The sequence below is a fragment of the Bos javanicus genome, chromosome 4, assembly GCF_032452875.1.
Source record: "Bos javanicus breed banteng chromosome 4, ARS-OSU_banteng_1.0, whole genome shotgun sequence".
NCBI lineage: Eukaryota > Metazoa > Chordata > Mammalia > Artiodactyla > Bovidae > Bos > Bos javanicus.
Window position 1 is genome coordinate 8,933,957 of NC_083871.1, and position 18,343 is coordinate 8,952,299.

Below are 18,343 nucleotides of genomic sequence, written 5' to 3' on the forward strand. Positions count from 1 at the left end.
AAAAAAAAATACACCAACCTCACTTTTTTTTCCTTCTCTGCGATTTTTGATCCCTTTGCCTCCCCCTGGCCAAACCCAGCTTGAGGCCAGGGGACCTAAGACTCTGTAATTACAGGCCCATTAAGGTCACCCTCTGGGGAGCAGAGAGCAGGAAGGAGGAAGAGGCAAGAATGCGTCAGGAGAGGCAGACAGAGAATATCCAGCAGGGTTACCACGTGCATCTCATATGTGAAGCAGCTACAAGCCAGCTCAGTTAATCACTGGCCCCGAATCACACAGCTTGTGAATGGAGGTCCCAGCTGAGCACACAGGGGAAGCTTTCACACATTACAGGGAACCGTCTCGTCCTCAGATTATGGCAAAGGACTCGGAAGGGCCAACCTGGCAGCTGGGAAACCAGTGAGGAGCTCTTTCCAAGATTCAAGACCCAGAGGGATAAGTTTGAGGGCCTGAAATGCTAGTGCCATAAAGACAGAAAGAGGGGACAGGATTTGAAACAGTGGAGGCAGATTGGATAGAACTGTAGGCCTCCACTTCCTTCTAATGAGAAATGATAATATAGGGACTTCCCTGGTGGTCCAGTGGCTAAGACTCCGCCTCACCCCCCAAATGCAAGGGGCCTGGGTTCAATCCCTCGTCCAGGAACTAGATCCCACGAGCCACAGCTGAAGATCCCGTGTGCTGCAGCTAAGATCCGGTGGAGTCAAATAAATAAATACTTAAAAAAAAAAAAAGAAGTAATGTAGGGAACAGCTGTCTTAGATTCTTTCCAGCACGAAAGCTGTAAGACTCATCTCTGCGATGATTGTGATATATGTTTCTTTTATGCAATTGATGTATCTTTAAAATATTCCCCGAATGCTCATTTTACCTCCTTTTGGAGATTTAAAGTTTATTTCTGTATTCAGTCAGTTCAGTCGCTCAGTCGTGCCCAACTCTTTGCGACCCCATGAATTGCAGCACGCCAGGCCTCCCTGTCCATCACCAACTTCCAGAGTTTACTCAAACTCATGTCCATCGAGTCAGTGATGCCATCCAGCCATCTCATCCTCTGTCGTCCCCTTCTCCTCCTAACCCCCAATCTCTCCCAGCATCCGGGTCTTTTCCGATGAGTCAACTCTTGGCATCAGGTGGCCAAAGTATTGGAGCTTCAGCTTTAACATCAGTCCTTCCAAAGAACACCCAGGACTGATCTCCTTTAGGATGGACTGGTTGGATCTTCTTGCAGTCCAAGGGACTCTCAAGAGTCTTCTCCAACACCACAGTTCAAAAGCATCAATTCTTCGGCACTCAGCTTTCTTCACAGTCCAACTCTCACATCCATACATGACCACTGGAAAAATCATAGCCCTGACTAGACAGACCTTTGTTGGCAAAGTAATATCTCTGCTTTTTAATATGCCATTTAGGTTGGTCATAACTGTCCTTCCATGGAGTAAGCATCTTTTAATTTCATGGCTGCAATGACCATCTGCAGTGATATTGGAGCCCAAAAAAATAAAGTCTGACACTGTTTCCACTGTTTCCCCATGAAGTGTCTATTTCCCATGAAGTGTTGGGACCAGATGCCGTGATTTCTGTATTAGTAATGCCCAATCCCAGTATCAGGACAACCAGGATTGTCACTGGGTGTCATAAAACATGTTTTGAAATCATCCAAGTAAAGTTAAAATCATCAAAATAATGTTCATGTATTTTCATAAACATTTTCTTCTAATGATAATGTCTGAAATCCTGTAGTGAGTAGTACAGTGTTGAAACCCCAAAATTTAACTTGACCTCTGTTCAAATAGTAGGAAAAGAAAAAAGTAAAAGAGTGGGAGAAAATAATTCATAAAAATCGGGCAACAACCATAACATTTTAGAAGTTTCATAATGACTTAGTGTAGCCCAAACCACTCCCCTCCGTCCTTGACATTGGCTCGGTGATTACCTCATTAATTGGAACTCATTTAGTTGGGCATTTACCCTTATAAAAACAGAAAAACCTCTTAGCTCAAGTTTGAGAACAGTGGCCTACTTACATCACATGGAATATTTTTAACATTCACTTCAGTAAGGACACCCCAGAAGAGCCTTTTGTTTATGTGTTGCTACTACATATTCTTCAGGTTAGCTTAACTGCACTCAAGTTTGAGGTTTCTGAAGGAAAACATGGGCCTTGGGTTCCTGTAAGATAAATAATGCCCCCGCCCTCCCAAAACTGAATTGCTAGCTCTTACTCTCCAAGTTACCACAGCCTTCTGGCTAACTACTCCATTTCTGGGGCCACTGCTTTCTGCCAATTTCCATTTTAAAAGACAAGCAAAGCAGCTGATAATAATTGTTCTCATTTCGGCAATCAGAGCCTAACTTGAAGTTCCTGAGCCATTTCTCTTGCTCAAATGTCTCTTTGCCTCGAGGGTTGTCTGTTCTGTGAGGCTCTCTAGACAGCGTCAGTCATTTTCTGTTGAGTTTATGTCTTTGGAGCCTCCTTTTAGCAGAACTAGCTGTTTTCTCTCTTCACTTTCCTTCCAGTGTCCCCTGCCTCCCTGTCCTCACCCCAACCCTCTCCCTCTGTCACAAACCTGACTTGTCACCGTTTGGGGGCTTTCAACCCACTCAGGCTGTGCTGCTGCCCATCTGGAGCTCAGGCACAAAGAAGTCCCCAGGTTCCCAGTCTTCCCCAGGAGACAATCACACTGCATGCCTTCAAAGCCTAGCACAGCCACTTATTACCATATGGCCAGAGGTAAATGAGTTTCCTTTGTGTTTAGCTGTGATACTAAAAATTATGTTAGGGCTTCCCAGGTGGTGCTAGTGGTAAAGAACCCACCTGCAAATGCAGGAGACACAGGAGACCAGGTTTAGTCCCTGTGTGGGGAAGATCCCCCTGGAGAAGGGAATGGTAACCCACTCCAGTAATCTTGTCTGGGGAATCCCATGGACAGAGGAGCCTGGTGGGCTACAGTCTGTGGGGTCTCAGAGTCGGACATAACTGAAGTGACTTCGTGCACAACAATTATTTTACTTAATAGGTTATTTTAATGATTAAGTGATATCACACATTCAAAACTCTCAGAATACCCAGCAGATTGTAACTGCTCAAGAATTTCTCATCAGGTTTGCCGCTATATTATAAGCACTAGCATATCCACTGATCTTCGTATTTTTATATTATCTATAATAAGACTAGAATATTGTCCCTCCCCTATTTTTACAAAATTCTAGGTGGGTTAGGAAGGAAATGGAAATAATTTTCGCATACATCTCCAAAAAGAACACTCACTCTCATTTATTATCGTTCTTCAAAATTAAAGAACATAGGTTATTTTGAATATTATGTATATATGGTAATTTCATCTTTATACTTTGGCTTCTTTCATATTAAGCACAAAGCATACATTTGGCATAATATTGTAATTATTCCAACAATATAGGAATATATTGTTTTTATCTTCTATGCAAAATAGAAAATAAAATCTTATATATAAAATTTAATTATAGTTACAATTATTCAATAAATAATCTCTTTAAAACATATAAATGCACACTCATTATATTTTTGTTATATATATTTATAAGTAAATGGTCTGAAAGTTCTGAGTATTACAGCTTGATTTAAAACTTGGATTCTTATGATAAATTTAGTATGTTTTGCCTTTAATTTTAAAAAACTGGAAACAAGCATGGATATGGAAATTCATCAAAATTGCCAATTTAGTCAAAGTAATAAAATTCATTTTCTATATTGTGTTGTCATCTAACCTTGGAATAATAACTGTGAGTTTCATTAACTGAGAAGCAGAAACTAGAAAATGAAATGTAAATCAATGAACTGTGAAAATGATGATATATTCACATATACTCTCTTGAAAATGATTTTGCATTTTCTGCTAATGCAGATGTGATGCGGGATCAGTGAGGTGGAATTATTGACTTAAAAGGGCTTTTTAAGAACTTGAGCATCTATGATCTTCATACATTTAGGAAACAAAATTCTTAGTAATATTTTCTTAGAATCTGTGAGTTTTAGTACCTGTATGGACTTTAAAGGATTTCCTTAGCCTGACCCCATAGGTCAACAAACTTTTTCTTAAAGGACCAAATTACTAAATTTTGTAACTTTATAGGTTATGCTGTGTGCTAAGTCACTCAAGTCCTGTCTGACTCTCTGTGACACCATGAACTGTAGCCCGCCAGGCTCCCCTGTCCATGACATTCTCCAGACAATAACACTGGAGTGGGTTACCATGCCCTCCTCCAGGGGATCCTCCCCACCCGGGGATCAAACCCGCCTCTCTTATGTCTTTTGCATTGGCAGGTGGGTTCTTTACCGCTAGCGCCACCTGGGAAGCCCTTACAGGTTATACAACTCAGCTTTGCTGCTGAGTGCAGAAAAGCCATAGACAATATGTGAAGGAACAGCTATAATTGTGTTCCAGCAAAATTTATTTACATCGACAGGTAGCCTGCTTGTAGGCTACAGCTGGCTGACTCTGATCTCAGCCCCTTTATTTTACACATAGCATAAGCGAGAGAGCATAAGTGACTTAAGGGCACACAGCTAGCTGGCTAGTGTCAGAACCACAATCAGGCCTTTAGTTTTTTCTTATTGCAACTTCCAAAATGCAGAATACTGCTCTGGTAGCAAAAGCATGTTTTCTACATGGTAGTCGGCCGAAAAACTCTGGCTAATTGGTCTTACCACCTCACCTATCAGTTTCATGTAAAGCAGTATTTCCCAAAGGAATGTATTGCTTTTTATCTTCTATGCAAAATAGAAAATAAAATCTTCGTATATATAACATTTAAGTATTTGAAATGTTCCTTTCTTATTTAGAATGTCCTTTTTAAAATATTATGATCCTTCCTGCTATTTCAAAGGAAAGATAAAAAAATGTGCCCTTGTGGACAGACAGAAGCTAGGCATAATTTATTAACTTAATTCAAAGATAATTAAATAATAGCAAAATAAAATATTACCTTAAAATGTATTAATGTCTTGTGGGCTTAATTTCATTTTAATCAGAGTTTGTTTTCAGAGATTACTCTTAGTTAGTTGAAAGCCTCTGACAAATGCCAGTCATAACATTTTAAAGGGATTTCGGTATCCTGTTAAGAGTACCTTCTGTTAAAGTAGAAGTCTGGACAGAAACAAAAGCAAAGATATTTCATTTAAAGGAAAGAAAAGGAGATTATAATTGTTATCTCAAAACTTTTTTCTACCTTAAGAAACAATATGTGATATCAAAGGTATTAAAAAAATAAGTGTGTCCCCCAAATGCTCACATTTCCTGCCTCCTGTTATGGAAAATATGAGGCTAGAGAATTGGAGGGTGTTCATAGTGGGAGATTGGTCATGTAAGTCTTTTATTATTCACATTGAAGAGTGTTCCATGTAAATTTTAATTTTCAATAAAATTAATCTCAATTCATGTAGATCATTTATTGTCCAGAATATATTTCAAACGGAGAAGGCAATGGCAACCCACTCCAGTATTCTTGCCTGGAAAATCGCATGGATGAAGGAGCCTGGAAGGCTGCAGTCCATGGGGTCGCTGAGGGTCGAACACGACTGAACGACTTCACTTTCACTTTTCACTTTCATGCATTGGAGAAGGCAATGGCAACCCACTCCAGTGTTCTTGCCTGGAGAATCCCAGGGACGGGGGAGCCTGGTGGGCTGCCGTCTATGGGGTCGCACAGAGTCGGACATGACTGAAGTGACTTAGCAGCAGCAGTAGCAGCATATTTCAAAATTGGTAACTGTTTGCCATGGATGAACCTGAGGCTGCAATTACATTCCTGCAAGAGATGATGATAATCTGAGGAGAAGGAAGAAAAGAGAGAAACTATGATGTAAAATCCATTGAATTTTTAGAAGCTTTTATTTGTTTATTTTTGACTGCTCTGGGTCTTTGTTGCTTTGCACAGGCTTTCTCTAGTTTTAGCAGGTGGGGTTGCTGTGCACGGACTTCTCATTGTGCTGGCTTCTCTGCGGAGTACAGGCTCTAGGGCGCGTGGGCCTCAGGACTTGTGGCACACCGGCTCAGTAGTTTGAGCTTATGGGCTTGGTGGTTGCGTCTTGGGAGCTCCAGCACGCAGGCTCAGGACTTGTGGCACACAGGCTTCATTGCTCCACGGCATGTGGGATCTTCCTGGACCAGGAATCGAACCTGTGTCCCCTTGTCCACTGTGCCACGAGGGAGATCTTCCATTGAGTTTTGTAATTTTGGAAGTGAAAGGAGCCTATCATGAAACAAGACTGCCAGCTTTAGTGAATGGATGGATAGTGACATTTAGTGGTAACTTACAGAACACTGGAGGTGGTTGTACTGTTTGGGGAATTGGGACCAATAAAAATAAACATGCATACGGAGGATCTCAATTGTTATTTTTATATAGAAATCTTAAGTTTTAGGGGAAGATTGATAGTAGAGATGCGTATTTGGGATCTTCAGCAGATAGGTAGTAACTGAAGACATTTGGGTAAACCACATCCTCCAGGAAAACCAATCCAGTGCAGAGACCAAAGGTCAAAGCCAAAACCCTGAACATCCCTAGAAGAAAGTACTTTTCTCTTTTGTTTTGTTGGATAGTTGTTTATTGATACACTCTAAGAGGAGCAATAATGAGCTTTACAAATTAATTTAACCCATCATCAGATACTTAATGTAAATCCTCTGAGAGGGAGAGAATGCCATTAAAAATATCTATTTAAAAAGGAATTCCTGGACTTCCATGGTGGCCCAGTGGTTAAGAATCTGCCTGCCAATGCAGGGGACGTGAGTTCAATCCCAGGTCCAGGGAGATCCCACATGCCTCAGAAGAACTAAGCCTGTGCACCACAATACTGAAGCCCGCACGCTTAGAGTCCTTGATCTGCAACAGGAGAAGCTACGGCAGCGAGAAGCCCACACACTGCAGCTAGGCAAAGTCCACACGCAGCAGCAAAGACCCAGTGCAACCAAAAATTAGAAAAAAATTCCTGGCCAGGTCCCAGGACTGTTCAATGGGAAAGAAATGTAAAAATCTTCTTCTGCCCTTACTCCATGGATTAGCGGACAGAATAGAGAACGTCTTTTCCTTTTCAGCCTGACAGCCTAATGGTAAAATGTTACCCAAGTATGTCATGTCTGTTTCAAATCAAGTATTGAAGAAAGGAGCCCCTGTCTTAGAAATATCACGTTGTGATTAGGAGCAGAACATTCTTTCTGATCGTTCAGTTTGGGGAATGAGGTATGATGAGAGGGACCTGTGGGAATTGATCTTAAATGAAAGCAAAACCACTGAGAAGGGCTGAACAGTGGCGCGTCCTCTGGAAAGACTGAAGTGGTGAAAGACGTTCCTTTATGTCGTGTTTCAGTTGGCTTTCACAAGGCCATCTAGCTTTTGCCATTACTCCACTTAGTTTGAAAGAAACAAGTCAATGTTGCCAGTTCTTTTGCAATTCCGTAGTCAAAGCAAAAACATGGAAGTGAGCATTCTTGAAGCCAAATTCTTAGTTTAGCCACTTTCTTCATGGAGTCAGAGGGAGAACTCAAGTTTTCAAGCAGGGTTGCTGCTGCTGCTGCTGCTAAGTCACTTCAGTCATGTCCGACTCTGTGCGACCCCATAGACGGCAGCCCACCAGGCTCCCCCGTCCCTGGGATTCTCCAGGCAAGAACACTGGAGTGGGTTGCCATTGCCTTCTCCAATGCATGAAAGTGAAAAGTGAAAGTGAAGTCGCTCAGTCGTGTCCGACCCTCAGCGACCCAATGGACTGCAGCCTACCAGGCTCCTCCGTCCATGGGATTTTCCAGGCAGGAGTACTGGAGTGGGGTGCCATTGCCTTCTCCGCCAAGCAGGGTTACCACCTGTAAAAAGGATGCATCAGGATTTGAAAGAATAATTAGATGTGCATGGAATAGAAATCTATTGGACATGAGTGTGTAGCTATTAATAAAAGAATTTTAGTCTGTGGGGTTCTTAAAACTGTTCACTAGTAAATTGCCATTTGACTCTGGACTCATAGCACCTTCCCTGTATTAATAATACAGTTTGCTATAGAGAACTTGCAGTCGGTGTCCAGTTTAGTGCCTGTAGTACATCCCCATTCCTGTACTTGGAGAAAGAAATGGCCACTGACTCCAGTATTCTTGCCTGAGTAATTCCATAGATAGAGGAGCCTGGCAGGCGATAGTCCATGGGACTGCAAAGAGTTGAACACGACTGAGTGATACTGGTGAGGAATTGGGTAAACCCGTATCTGAAGCCCACACAGAAGTATGAGCTGGAGATAAAATAAGAGAAATCTCCTAAGGATGACAGTTAAAACTTGGCATGAGCCACAGTTATCCACAGAGTGTATGCATTTAGAAAGCATTGGTTTAAATATGTAGCTGTAGACAAGTCCATCAGTTGTGGAGCAGATAGAGGAAGTTCTAGAAGCTGGCCAAATCACTCCTGTTATCTCTTCCATAACTGAGAAGTCAAGGGAATAAATTTAAAAGATTAGGAGGGAAGTTTGGGGGAGAATCGATACATGTATATGTATGGCTGAATCCCTTTGCTGTTCGCCTGAAACTATAACAGCATTGTTAATCAGCTGTGTGCATGCATGCGTTCGTGCTAAGTCCCTTCACTCATGTCCATCTCTTTGCGACCCTGTGGACTGTAGCCCGCCAGGCTCCTCCATCCAAGGGATTCACCAGGCAAGAAAACTGGAGTGGGTTGCCATGCCCTCCTCCAGGGGATCTTCCCTACCCAGGGATGGAACCCACATCTCTTACATCTCCTGCATTGGCAGGTGGGTTCTTTACCACTAGCACCACCTGAGAAATCCAATCAGCTATACCCAAATACAAAATAAAAAGTTAAACAAAAATAACCTGCCATGTGGCAGATATATATTTTATTATATTTCATGCTTGCATGCTTAGTTGCTCAGTCATGTCTGACTCTGCATCTCCATAGACTGTAGCCCACCAGACTCCTCTGTCCATGGGATTCTCCAGGCAAGAATACTGGAGCAGGTTGCCATTTCCTCCTCCAGGGGATCTTCCTGACCCAGGGATCGAACCGGTGTTTCCTGTGTCTTCTGCATTGCAGGCAGATTCCTTACCTGCTGAGACATCTTCTAGACTATTATTGCATTATATTACATATCACATAATTTTATTTGCATATTATTATACATTTCATCTTATGTTACATATAATAATAAAGTGAGATAACAAAATAAAATAAAAGAATGGGAGTGGTCAACTGTATCCATTGCAGCTGAGAGAACTTTTAAGATAAGGTCTGAAGAATCTCCGTTGATTGATGCCAGAGGATTAGTTCGCTTAAGGCAAATGTTGGAAGAACTGTCACATGACTTACTTTCTGTCCCTGCCAGAGGGTAGAACCAGACTCAGAATGGCAGCAGAAGTTAGACTGTGTTATAGAGATATGAAGAGGAATTCTTTCCTTGGGAAAGAACTTACCTGTAAAGCTTCTGAACTCTTCTGGAAATCTAAGCTTCTGCTATGCTAACTCATATTAAGGTTGCCCAAATTTGAATAATTGGCAACAGGCCTTGAATATTAGGATTTTTAACTCTGCTCTTTAGGGATCTTTCCTTAGTTAGAAGTGGTAACATCTTTTCGTTGGATACTCTTAAATGGTTATGCAAGCCAATTTAGGTGCCCAAAGGAACGTGCACCCTTGCATATACACACACTCAGCCGAAGCAGCAGCGTACAAATAAGCTATACTCATCTAGTTAGCATTTCACTTTGCTTTTTTGACTTTTAATTCAGACTAAACATTAATATAAGAAGTTTTGATAATAACCCCTGAACTTCATCCTTTTTAGAAGGTAATGTAGCTCTCTTCCTGTAGGGTAACCATAGCAACTGACAGGGAACAGAGAAAGAAAGCTTTCACACATGCTGTGCTAATTAATCCTATCCTACAGATTCCCTTCAGCTGGAGGATACAGTTTAATAAATTTTGCATGAGTAAGTGTGTTTTGATGCATGAACTATATAAATACATAGGAGTAGCTTTACTAAAAATATTTATTTTAAAAATGTGGTTGTGTATTTCTGCTTCAAGGTGTGCTTTTTTTTTTTCTTTTGAATCATTGATTTAATAATTGGCTCCCTCTCTGAAAAGTTTGGGGATTTATCTCTTTAACTGAACAGAAATATTTTTAGGGTGAAAAGCTTTTGTTTAACAATATACAAGACATTTGCCCCAAGAATATGTTTTAATTGATCCTATGATATATTGAGATGTGAGTTTTTCTCAAGTGATGCAGGAGAGCATATCTTAAAAATATCATAACATTACTCAATATAACACATCTACAGGCAAACCATTTTAAGAAACTGTCTTAACGCATTGAAGAGTTAGAACATCGAAAACTCACTTTCCCTGATGATTTGGGAAGTTATATGACCCGTGTGAATGGAGTCTGGGCAGTCCTTGACCTAAATTTGGGGCTTCCTTCTGGTGGCTATCTTCTGGTGGCTCAGAAGATAAAGAATCTGCCTGCCCATGCAGGAGACATGGATTTGATCCTTGGGTTGGGAAGATCCCCTGGAGGACGGCATGGCAATTCACTCCAGTATTCTTACCTGGAGAATCCCATGGACTGGCGGGCTGCAGTCCATGGGGTCGTAAAGAGTTGGACATGACTGAGCAACTCAGCACTCACACAGTTGGCCTAAACTTGAGATGGAGAAAAATAATGTAGACAAAGAGCTTTTTCTGTTTCTAGTTTTTCAGAACTATTTAATAAGTTTTACAAACTTATATTCAGAATGAGCATAACTGACTTGGAGTCATACATCATTATTTAGATTTATACTACTAGGTTATTTTGAGGTCTGGTTCTCTCTTTAAAACTGGGAATATCACAGTTTTCTATAACCAGTGTGGTCTTCTGAGCTGTCAAAGAAAATCTCAGATTTTTAAATTCTCCTATCCCTCTGGCCTAGCTTTCTGTCAACAGGGCTTTGGCAAAACCAAGAAAACCCAGCCTGAATGTTTTTGGCATCCCGTTTGCCTTGACAACAGCATATGGAGCAAGTCAGAACCGATTTTGGGACTTACGCTTAGCTCCTTGGTCTGTATAGAAACATGCTCATTTGAGGAAGGAAACCCTTTGATGGTATTACGAAACTCTGGAAACGCGTTAATGCCCTGATTGTTTTATCTGTTGTTCAGTTTTGCCTGCTTTGAGGTAGGATAAATCCTTGCAGAAAAAAGGAGAAGAGGTTATTATGGAAATCTATTTTCAGAGATAGTCATTCCAGTCATGTGTAGAAGAGACCATATATGTGTATGTATGTTTGAATGTGTCAAATCTGTACTAATATTAATACATGTATTAATATGGAATACTTGTAACTCTAGTCAGTTTATAATATGCCATTGTGTGGTTATAAAAACTGTATGGTAGGGAAAATTGAATTATTGTAACCAAACTGAACTAATTAGAAATTCTTCATCTGACCAGCTACCCTATTAATTTTAATATTTACATATAATACAGTAAAGGAAATGTCATTAAAAAGTGTTTAATAAACAAAAAAAGGTAATGTTCCTTTTTTATTACATAAAAACTTAAATAATCAAAACATTAAAATGAATATATTATGGTAGGTTCACTGTAAAAATGTTTATTTACTTAGAGCATCACAGTGATAGATAAAACTTTACTCTCATCACTAATGAACATACTCAGATAGAAAACTATCATACAGTTTTTTTTTTCTAAAAAGAATATCTTTAATTTTTGATTTTTAAAGGAATTATGTATTCATTGTATAAAACTTGGGAAAATTTCAGAAAATGTATTAAATTAAAAAAACTAAATATTTCTATATTCAGAACTAACCATTGAAGATATTAAAATATATTTTTCAACAGTCTTTTTCCAGTGCCTAAGTATTTATGATTGTGAGGTTAAACTGTACATAATTTATCACTTAATATATTATTTTGACCACTTTCCCAATTTTTTTTTTCACTTTCCCAATTTTTAAACATTCTTAGAAAACTTTAATTTTATTACATGATATCTCATCTCCATGTACCAGATTTATTAACTATTCCTTTATAATTATTTATTTATGTATTTCAAATGACACTCTTGAATAGCATTTCTTAGTGTTTGACAGAACACTGACACCAAAAGAAATTTTGGAAAAGACCTTTGAGAAAAGAGTCATATTCTCTTCTTTCGGATTCATAATACATGTTAGAAAAAATTAAGGGCACTGAGAAGTCTCACAGTATACAGACCTGTTTTACTTTTTAAACCATCTTTTCTCAAAGTTATTCAGTCTTGGAACTTTTTCTTATAATACTTATTTTTAACTGTCAGAACCAAAGTACCATGAAACAATCTTTGGAAAGCCAGGAGATTTCTAAGCTTCTGTATAATATCTAATAGTTTATGAATCATTTGTTTACTCTTTGGGGATTTTTTTTAGGTTCTTAGTGCTTTATTAGGAAATATAAAGGATTTATTGGTTATTAGCGTGTATTTGAAACAGATAAACCAAAATATGCTTTTCCCAACCTTTTGCGTAACTTTGACACTGCATTCGTGATTCTGTATTATAATATCACGTTTGACCTTTTAAAACTGTGAACATCCAAATTTAAATTACTTTGATCATTAATGTCTATTAAACTTCATGTTCTCTGTAACCCACAGGTCTCGCAAGAGCAAAATCCGTCCCCAGCCACACATACTCCAATGAAGTGGTTACCTTGTGGTACAGACCTCCAGATGTCCTCTTGGGCTCAACAGAATATTCCACCTGCCTTGACATGTGGTGAGAAATGGAGCTTTACTTGAGCTAGTTTATCCGTAGTGCTTGGTCTGGGTCAAGCCTAGACAAACATCCTAACAGTCTGAATGAAGATTAATGGTCCTGGAGCGTTTGCCGGTGTGTGGCAATACCGCTGGAGTTTTTGAAAACATAATTGGGAATGTTCCCTAATCAGGGGCTCTCTTACAGATGGTGTCTGGTAATGGCTCTTGATGGACAAGGGCAGAGACATTTTTCTAGCTGTCAGTTCAGTGATTTTCTCCCTAACGGTCTTAATTTGTGGCTTTGTTTTATAACAAGGGAGTATATATCTCCAAACAGCAGTATGAGTAGGAAGTAGTAGAAGCATGTTTAAATTCACAGCAAAATTCAGATAAATGGTCTGAACATTTTGCTATAACTGTAAGGTGCTAAATTTGGTACAATATACCCCTGAAAACTGTTGGTGCCAATTATTCAAGATGAAATAAAACAATCACTTTTAAAAAAATGTCAGAGTAAGTTTAATTCCAGTAGAGTCACAGTTCTGCACAATGGTTTCGCATAACTTAAAAATCTGTTATAGGAGGCACAAAGTCCAGTGAGATTTAATGTATGATTATTATTAATGATAAACTTTAATGAGTTTCCTGTCTAGTATGATCTAGTTCAAATAAGGGAATAATCTTCTTTTTAGCTACCAGGGAAGGCTTAATAGTGAATGTTAAAAATGTCATTTATTAATAGAAAAATTCCTTTTCTAGACTCACAGTTGTGTTTAAAGTAAAACAGTTCATATAGCACATAGTTTTTTAATAGCAGGAATCATCTTCCATGAATGATGATGGCCCATATACAGAATTCAGCTACATGTTCACATAATGTTTATGACCTCAATAAAGCTGCAGCGTTTGTCATTTATCTTCTTGCCATGTAGTTACTTCACCGCTCTACCCTCAGTAATCTTGGCTTTTAGTTAATTAGGCTGTGATGTGGCCTGGCTATCTTCCCTGATGTTTCTGATCCAAACACTTTATGGGGAGAAAACAAGGAAGTTTCTTGTGTTGTAACGCACAGTATAGATTTACTTAATTTAGATTCCAGCAACTCCCTTGGACATGGGATTTGGGGATCTGTGAAGCCACTGAAAATCTATGCAACATTTCGTGTACACATGGATGTATTTATTTTTATGAGGTGTAGATCTCTAGCTTTCAGTAGAGCTATAAAAGAATCTGGGTCATCAAACAGCCTAAGAGCTATTGCCATAGATTTTGTAATGCCTTATAATGAATCTGATACCATTGTAAATACATGCTCCAAAACACTGAGCATAAAGATGACCGTCTATCATTAAGGAGCCGGGCTAATCCATTTTTTACATCAAACTTCCTGACTTTTTTTTTTTGGACAATTGTTTCCACAATTAGATTTTTTTTTTTTTCCTCCAAAGCTAAGCAGGGGCTTGAACAAAACAGCTCTTTTGGTCATTAGCTGTAATGGAGGATAAGATTGGAAATAAAGGTCAATGAATGCATCCATCTGAATATCAGTTACTGTCTCATTCCCTTCCTCCTTCCTGCCCCTATAGTTGCAAGTTGGCTATGCAAATAATCATTACTTAATATTCTGAGTTAGGGAGTGTTTTTCTCCATTTTTTGAGAATAGGAATTCTAGATTGTCTTTCGATGAGGTCAGTCAAGGACTCTGCTAACAGAACATAGTTTGGAAACATTTGTAACTTGGAGCCAGTCTTGTCTTAGTTGCTTGGCAGGGCACTTCAAGCTCTACCCTTAGACTGCTGCTGCTGCTGCTGCTGCTAAGTCGCTTCAGTCGTGTCTGACTCTGTGGGGAGAAGCTATTTTTTTATACGCCAGTGGCTAATTTTCCCCAAAGCTTCGAAAGCGCTCTGTAAAGAGCAAAGAACTACATGGATTATGACTTGCTAATATGTCTGTTTCTGACGTGTAGTGCTTGATGTCCAGTCTGTGTGTTTCCACTGCCCCCAGCCCTAGCCTTTCTTTCTTTCACATGTGTGCCTGTTGGTATCCATCCTTTTAAGGAAGAAGGTTTGGTTGCTTTCTGCCAATTTGCTTTAACAGAGACATAATGAAGCCTAAGAAGAAGATCGTAATTTAAGTGGAAGGGGGGAAAACTGATATGAAATAGTAGACCCTAAATGCCCTTTTCTCTGCATGCCAAGATTATGCATTGCCATAAAAACATAAAATAAATGTGTTATGTTGGAGCACTTTCCCACATTATTGGCTGTTCATTTCTGAGTTATGTCTATGCTATGCCTGTCACTCTGAATCTGATTTCATTCCAAGCCATTTTCTAACAGCCGTTTTGTTATTTTCCAGGTAAAACGTATGTATGTTTCCAGTCAGAGAAAAGTTCACAGGGCACTGATTTTTGCATCATTGGTGACCTTGATGCTGGATATTGAAAGATCTAGAAATGGGACTATGGTTGAGTCTTGGCTCAGCTGCACCAAAGAGCAGTGTGAATATTAACCCATAGACAATAGTGGGGAGGCAGGTGGCAGGGGTCTCAGGCTGTTTTACAGTTCATTTACCTTCCTGGGGCAGCAGGGTAGTAACTAAAAACTAACGATCCCTACCCAGTGTTACAGTTTCCAGGATTCTGTTTAAATAGCTTCGGGCAATAAAAATATTAATGAAGACACTTTACGCATTAACATTGGCAGCGAGTGATGGAAATCAGAGCTCTCCCGTTGTGATTTACTGCTGTAGGTCTCCAGCATGTGGGTGATGTATAGATATACTGGGCAGTTTGAGAACTCATCAGGAAAGGTAGTTTTTGGTACCTTGACTGCCTCCATGGAGGAGGACTTAAGCAAAGGAATCAAATTGGACTTTGTCTGGTGTATAACTTCCCTTAATTCTTGGATTTTATAACTCTTTGTTTAAGTCCAGGCATAGGAAATCATCTTTAAGCTTCTAAACCAAAAAGGCTTACCAAGTACTGAAAACCACATTAAGAGAAGTGCAGATGTGCCAATGAGCTTATCTGTGTAGTCCGTCCCTTGTCAAGGAGTTCTGCTCCAGCTGTCCAGGTCATTGCTCTAAACAAGCTTTATATTGCTTTATAGAAGCTCATAAATATATTTAGAGTGGCGTTTGTTTTCTTAAGCAATAGGTCACTTGGGATTGTTTTAAGGGATTAAATTTTAACATAGGGTGACAAAATTATCTGTAGCTAATAAATATCTCATCAAGATCATGCTGCTTTTGGGAGGGGCCACAGTGTAGAGTGGCACCACCTTGTGTCAATTCCATGCTCCCCAATAGCATGTCAGTCTCCCCTTTTCATCATCTTTTTCAAAGCTAATTAACATATTAACTATGCTTGTCAAAATGTGGGGTGAGTCGTTTATAAATAAGCCTGTCAAATGTAATGAGATTGCATATTAAATCACCCTTTCTCTATTACATCTCTGATTTAGGATTAAAATCAATTTATTTAACATTGTAGCAGCTGGGTGGTTAGAAAAAAAATTTCTGTACTGATCTTGATATATAGAAAAATGTCTGCATCAAAATTGATTTTCCATATATCAGAAAAGAAATTGCCTATTTATTGAGTATTATAAGGCCATTTAGCATTGCATTTTATTAAAGAAGCCTAATTACCATACATATTGGCAATATAGAGTTCTGCCCTCATCCTTAAGAGTCTCTCCTGAACAAAGGACATTTATGTAATAAAGTTTCCTAAGGACTCAGGTTTGTTTACCACTGTTTTAAGAGAAAGAATCATAAACGATTCCTACTGTAGTGCCCACCCAGAAAAGAAATGTGTTCCATGTGAGATAATATCTTGAGTAATTGGCTAGTAGTAATAATAATAATTAAGTCTTAGCATTAGTAATAACAATGGTAATAATAAGAGATACTTTTCTTGGACCCAAATTGTATTCTATGCTCCTTTATACATTAAAAAAAAATATGCAGTGTTTATTTTGTCCTAATACTCTTTTTTTTTTGAAGAGTATGGTTGCTTGACAATGTCATGTTGGTTTCTACTGTATGGCAAAGTGAATCAGCGACATGTATACGTGTATCCTCTCTTTTGGGGATTTCCTTCCCATTTAGGTCACCACAGAGCCTTGAGTAGAGTTCCCCGTGCTGTAGAGTAGGTTTCATTGGTTATCTGTTTTACACACAGTATCAATAGTGTGTAAATGTCAATCCCAATCTCCCAATTCATCCCACCCTCTTCTTCCCCGTTGGTATCTTTACGTTTGTTCTCTCTGTGTTTCTGTTTCTGCTTTGTAAATAAGATCTTCTATTCCTCTTATATATTTTAATTACTTACCTGCTGTTCCATGATAAAGTGAAAGAAAGCAAAACCTGGAGAGACTAAATAGAATAATAAAGGTCATATATTTAGTAAATAGAGTCAGCATTCAAACTCAGAGCTAACCCACTCCAAAACCTTTTCTCCCTAAAACATATTACATAGTCTCCTAAGTTGATTTATAAACAACTGTTTTTTTTTCATTTTACTAGTAAAGTGATTCCAAAACACACATCAGTAAAATACCTCTTTGAGAATTTAGGTTATGCTCTGAATCTTGTTGGGTCCTTTGCATGCTTCAAACCAAGTGGAGCCTCTCAATTTTATTCAGGGTGGAGCTTTTTTGAAATAAACTTAAGGCTTGACTCATTGGATTAAATACATTTTTGTGGGACCAATATCTATACTGGCAAGTGTTTTCCCAACTCCTAACCAATACTCATTTACCACTTTTGCTAAAATGAATGTATCTATTTGAAAAAGAAGGCTGGTTAAAAATGAGACTTTTTCATGGGCTACATAAAGTCATCTAACAGTTCACATTATTTACACATTTTCCAATTAATCAGATCATAAGACCAAGGAGGATTCAGATTAGTCACTGTCCAAAGTAACATCTCTTTAGGAGCTCTTGAGAACTGCTTAAATAATACATGATGCAAATGACTTATTGGTATTGCCAGAGACCGGGCAATGCCACAGAAACAGAAGAACAGAGGTCATCAGGAGGGTGTTGGGGGCGGGAGGAAGGTGAAAGGTGAACTCCTGGTGCCGACCGTGGTTTCTGAGTCTCTTCTACTATTGAAATTCTTTAAAAGTAGGGTGACCATAGAGTATTTTGTCCATACTGGGATACCTTTCAGAGTTAATAGTTCTGCTAGGACAATGTGTATAAAATGGGGATTTAATTGTGACTTGTGGGCGTCTTACTCATAGCACTGGAGCCGTAATTGCTAAATACTGGTAGTCAGAAGACACAGTGCATTTGACTGCTTGTTTCACACCAAAGGAAAGCTGGCTGCCAAGTTCCATTCCACTGCTTTGTAACAGATTATCTCCAGAAGTACAGTTCTCTCGTATGAGACTGTTATGACACTGGTGGGTGGTGGCCAAAGTGCTGTCTTTAGTGATGATTTTCAAATGCTGATGGAAACCAGTTCTCTTATCCTATCAAAAGTTTAGTGTGTTTATGGTTCTTACATCCATGTTGTTTATCCGTGTGTGTTTGTGTGAGAGAATCTATGTGT

The 18,343-nt window shown here is 39.1% G+C and overlaps 1 protein-coding gene across 9 annotated transcripts in view; it reads left to right on the forward strand.

Annotated features, from left to right (window-relative positions):
* CDK14 (cyclin dependent kinase 14) overlaps positions 1-18,343 on the forward strand; it is a 659,101-nt gene that overhangs the window by 359,177 nt on the left and 281,581 nt on the right. For all 9 annotated transcript variants that reach the window (XM_061413377.1, XM_061413382.1, XM_061413373.1 and 6 more), the window contains one exon: positions 12,677-12,797. In XM_061413377.1, the coding sequence (XP_061269361.1) occupies positions 12,677-12,797 (121 nt within the window). The remainder of the gene's footprint in view (positions 1-12,676; positions 12,798-18,343) is intronic.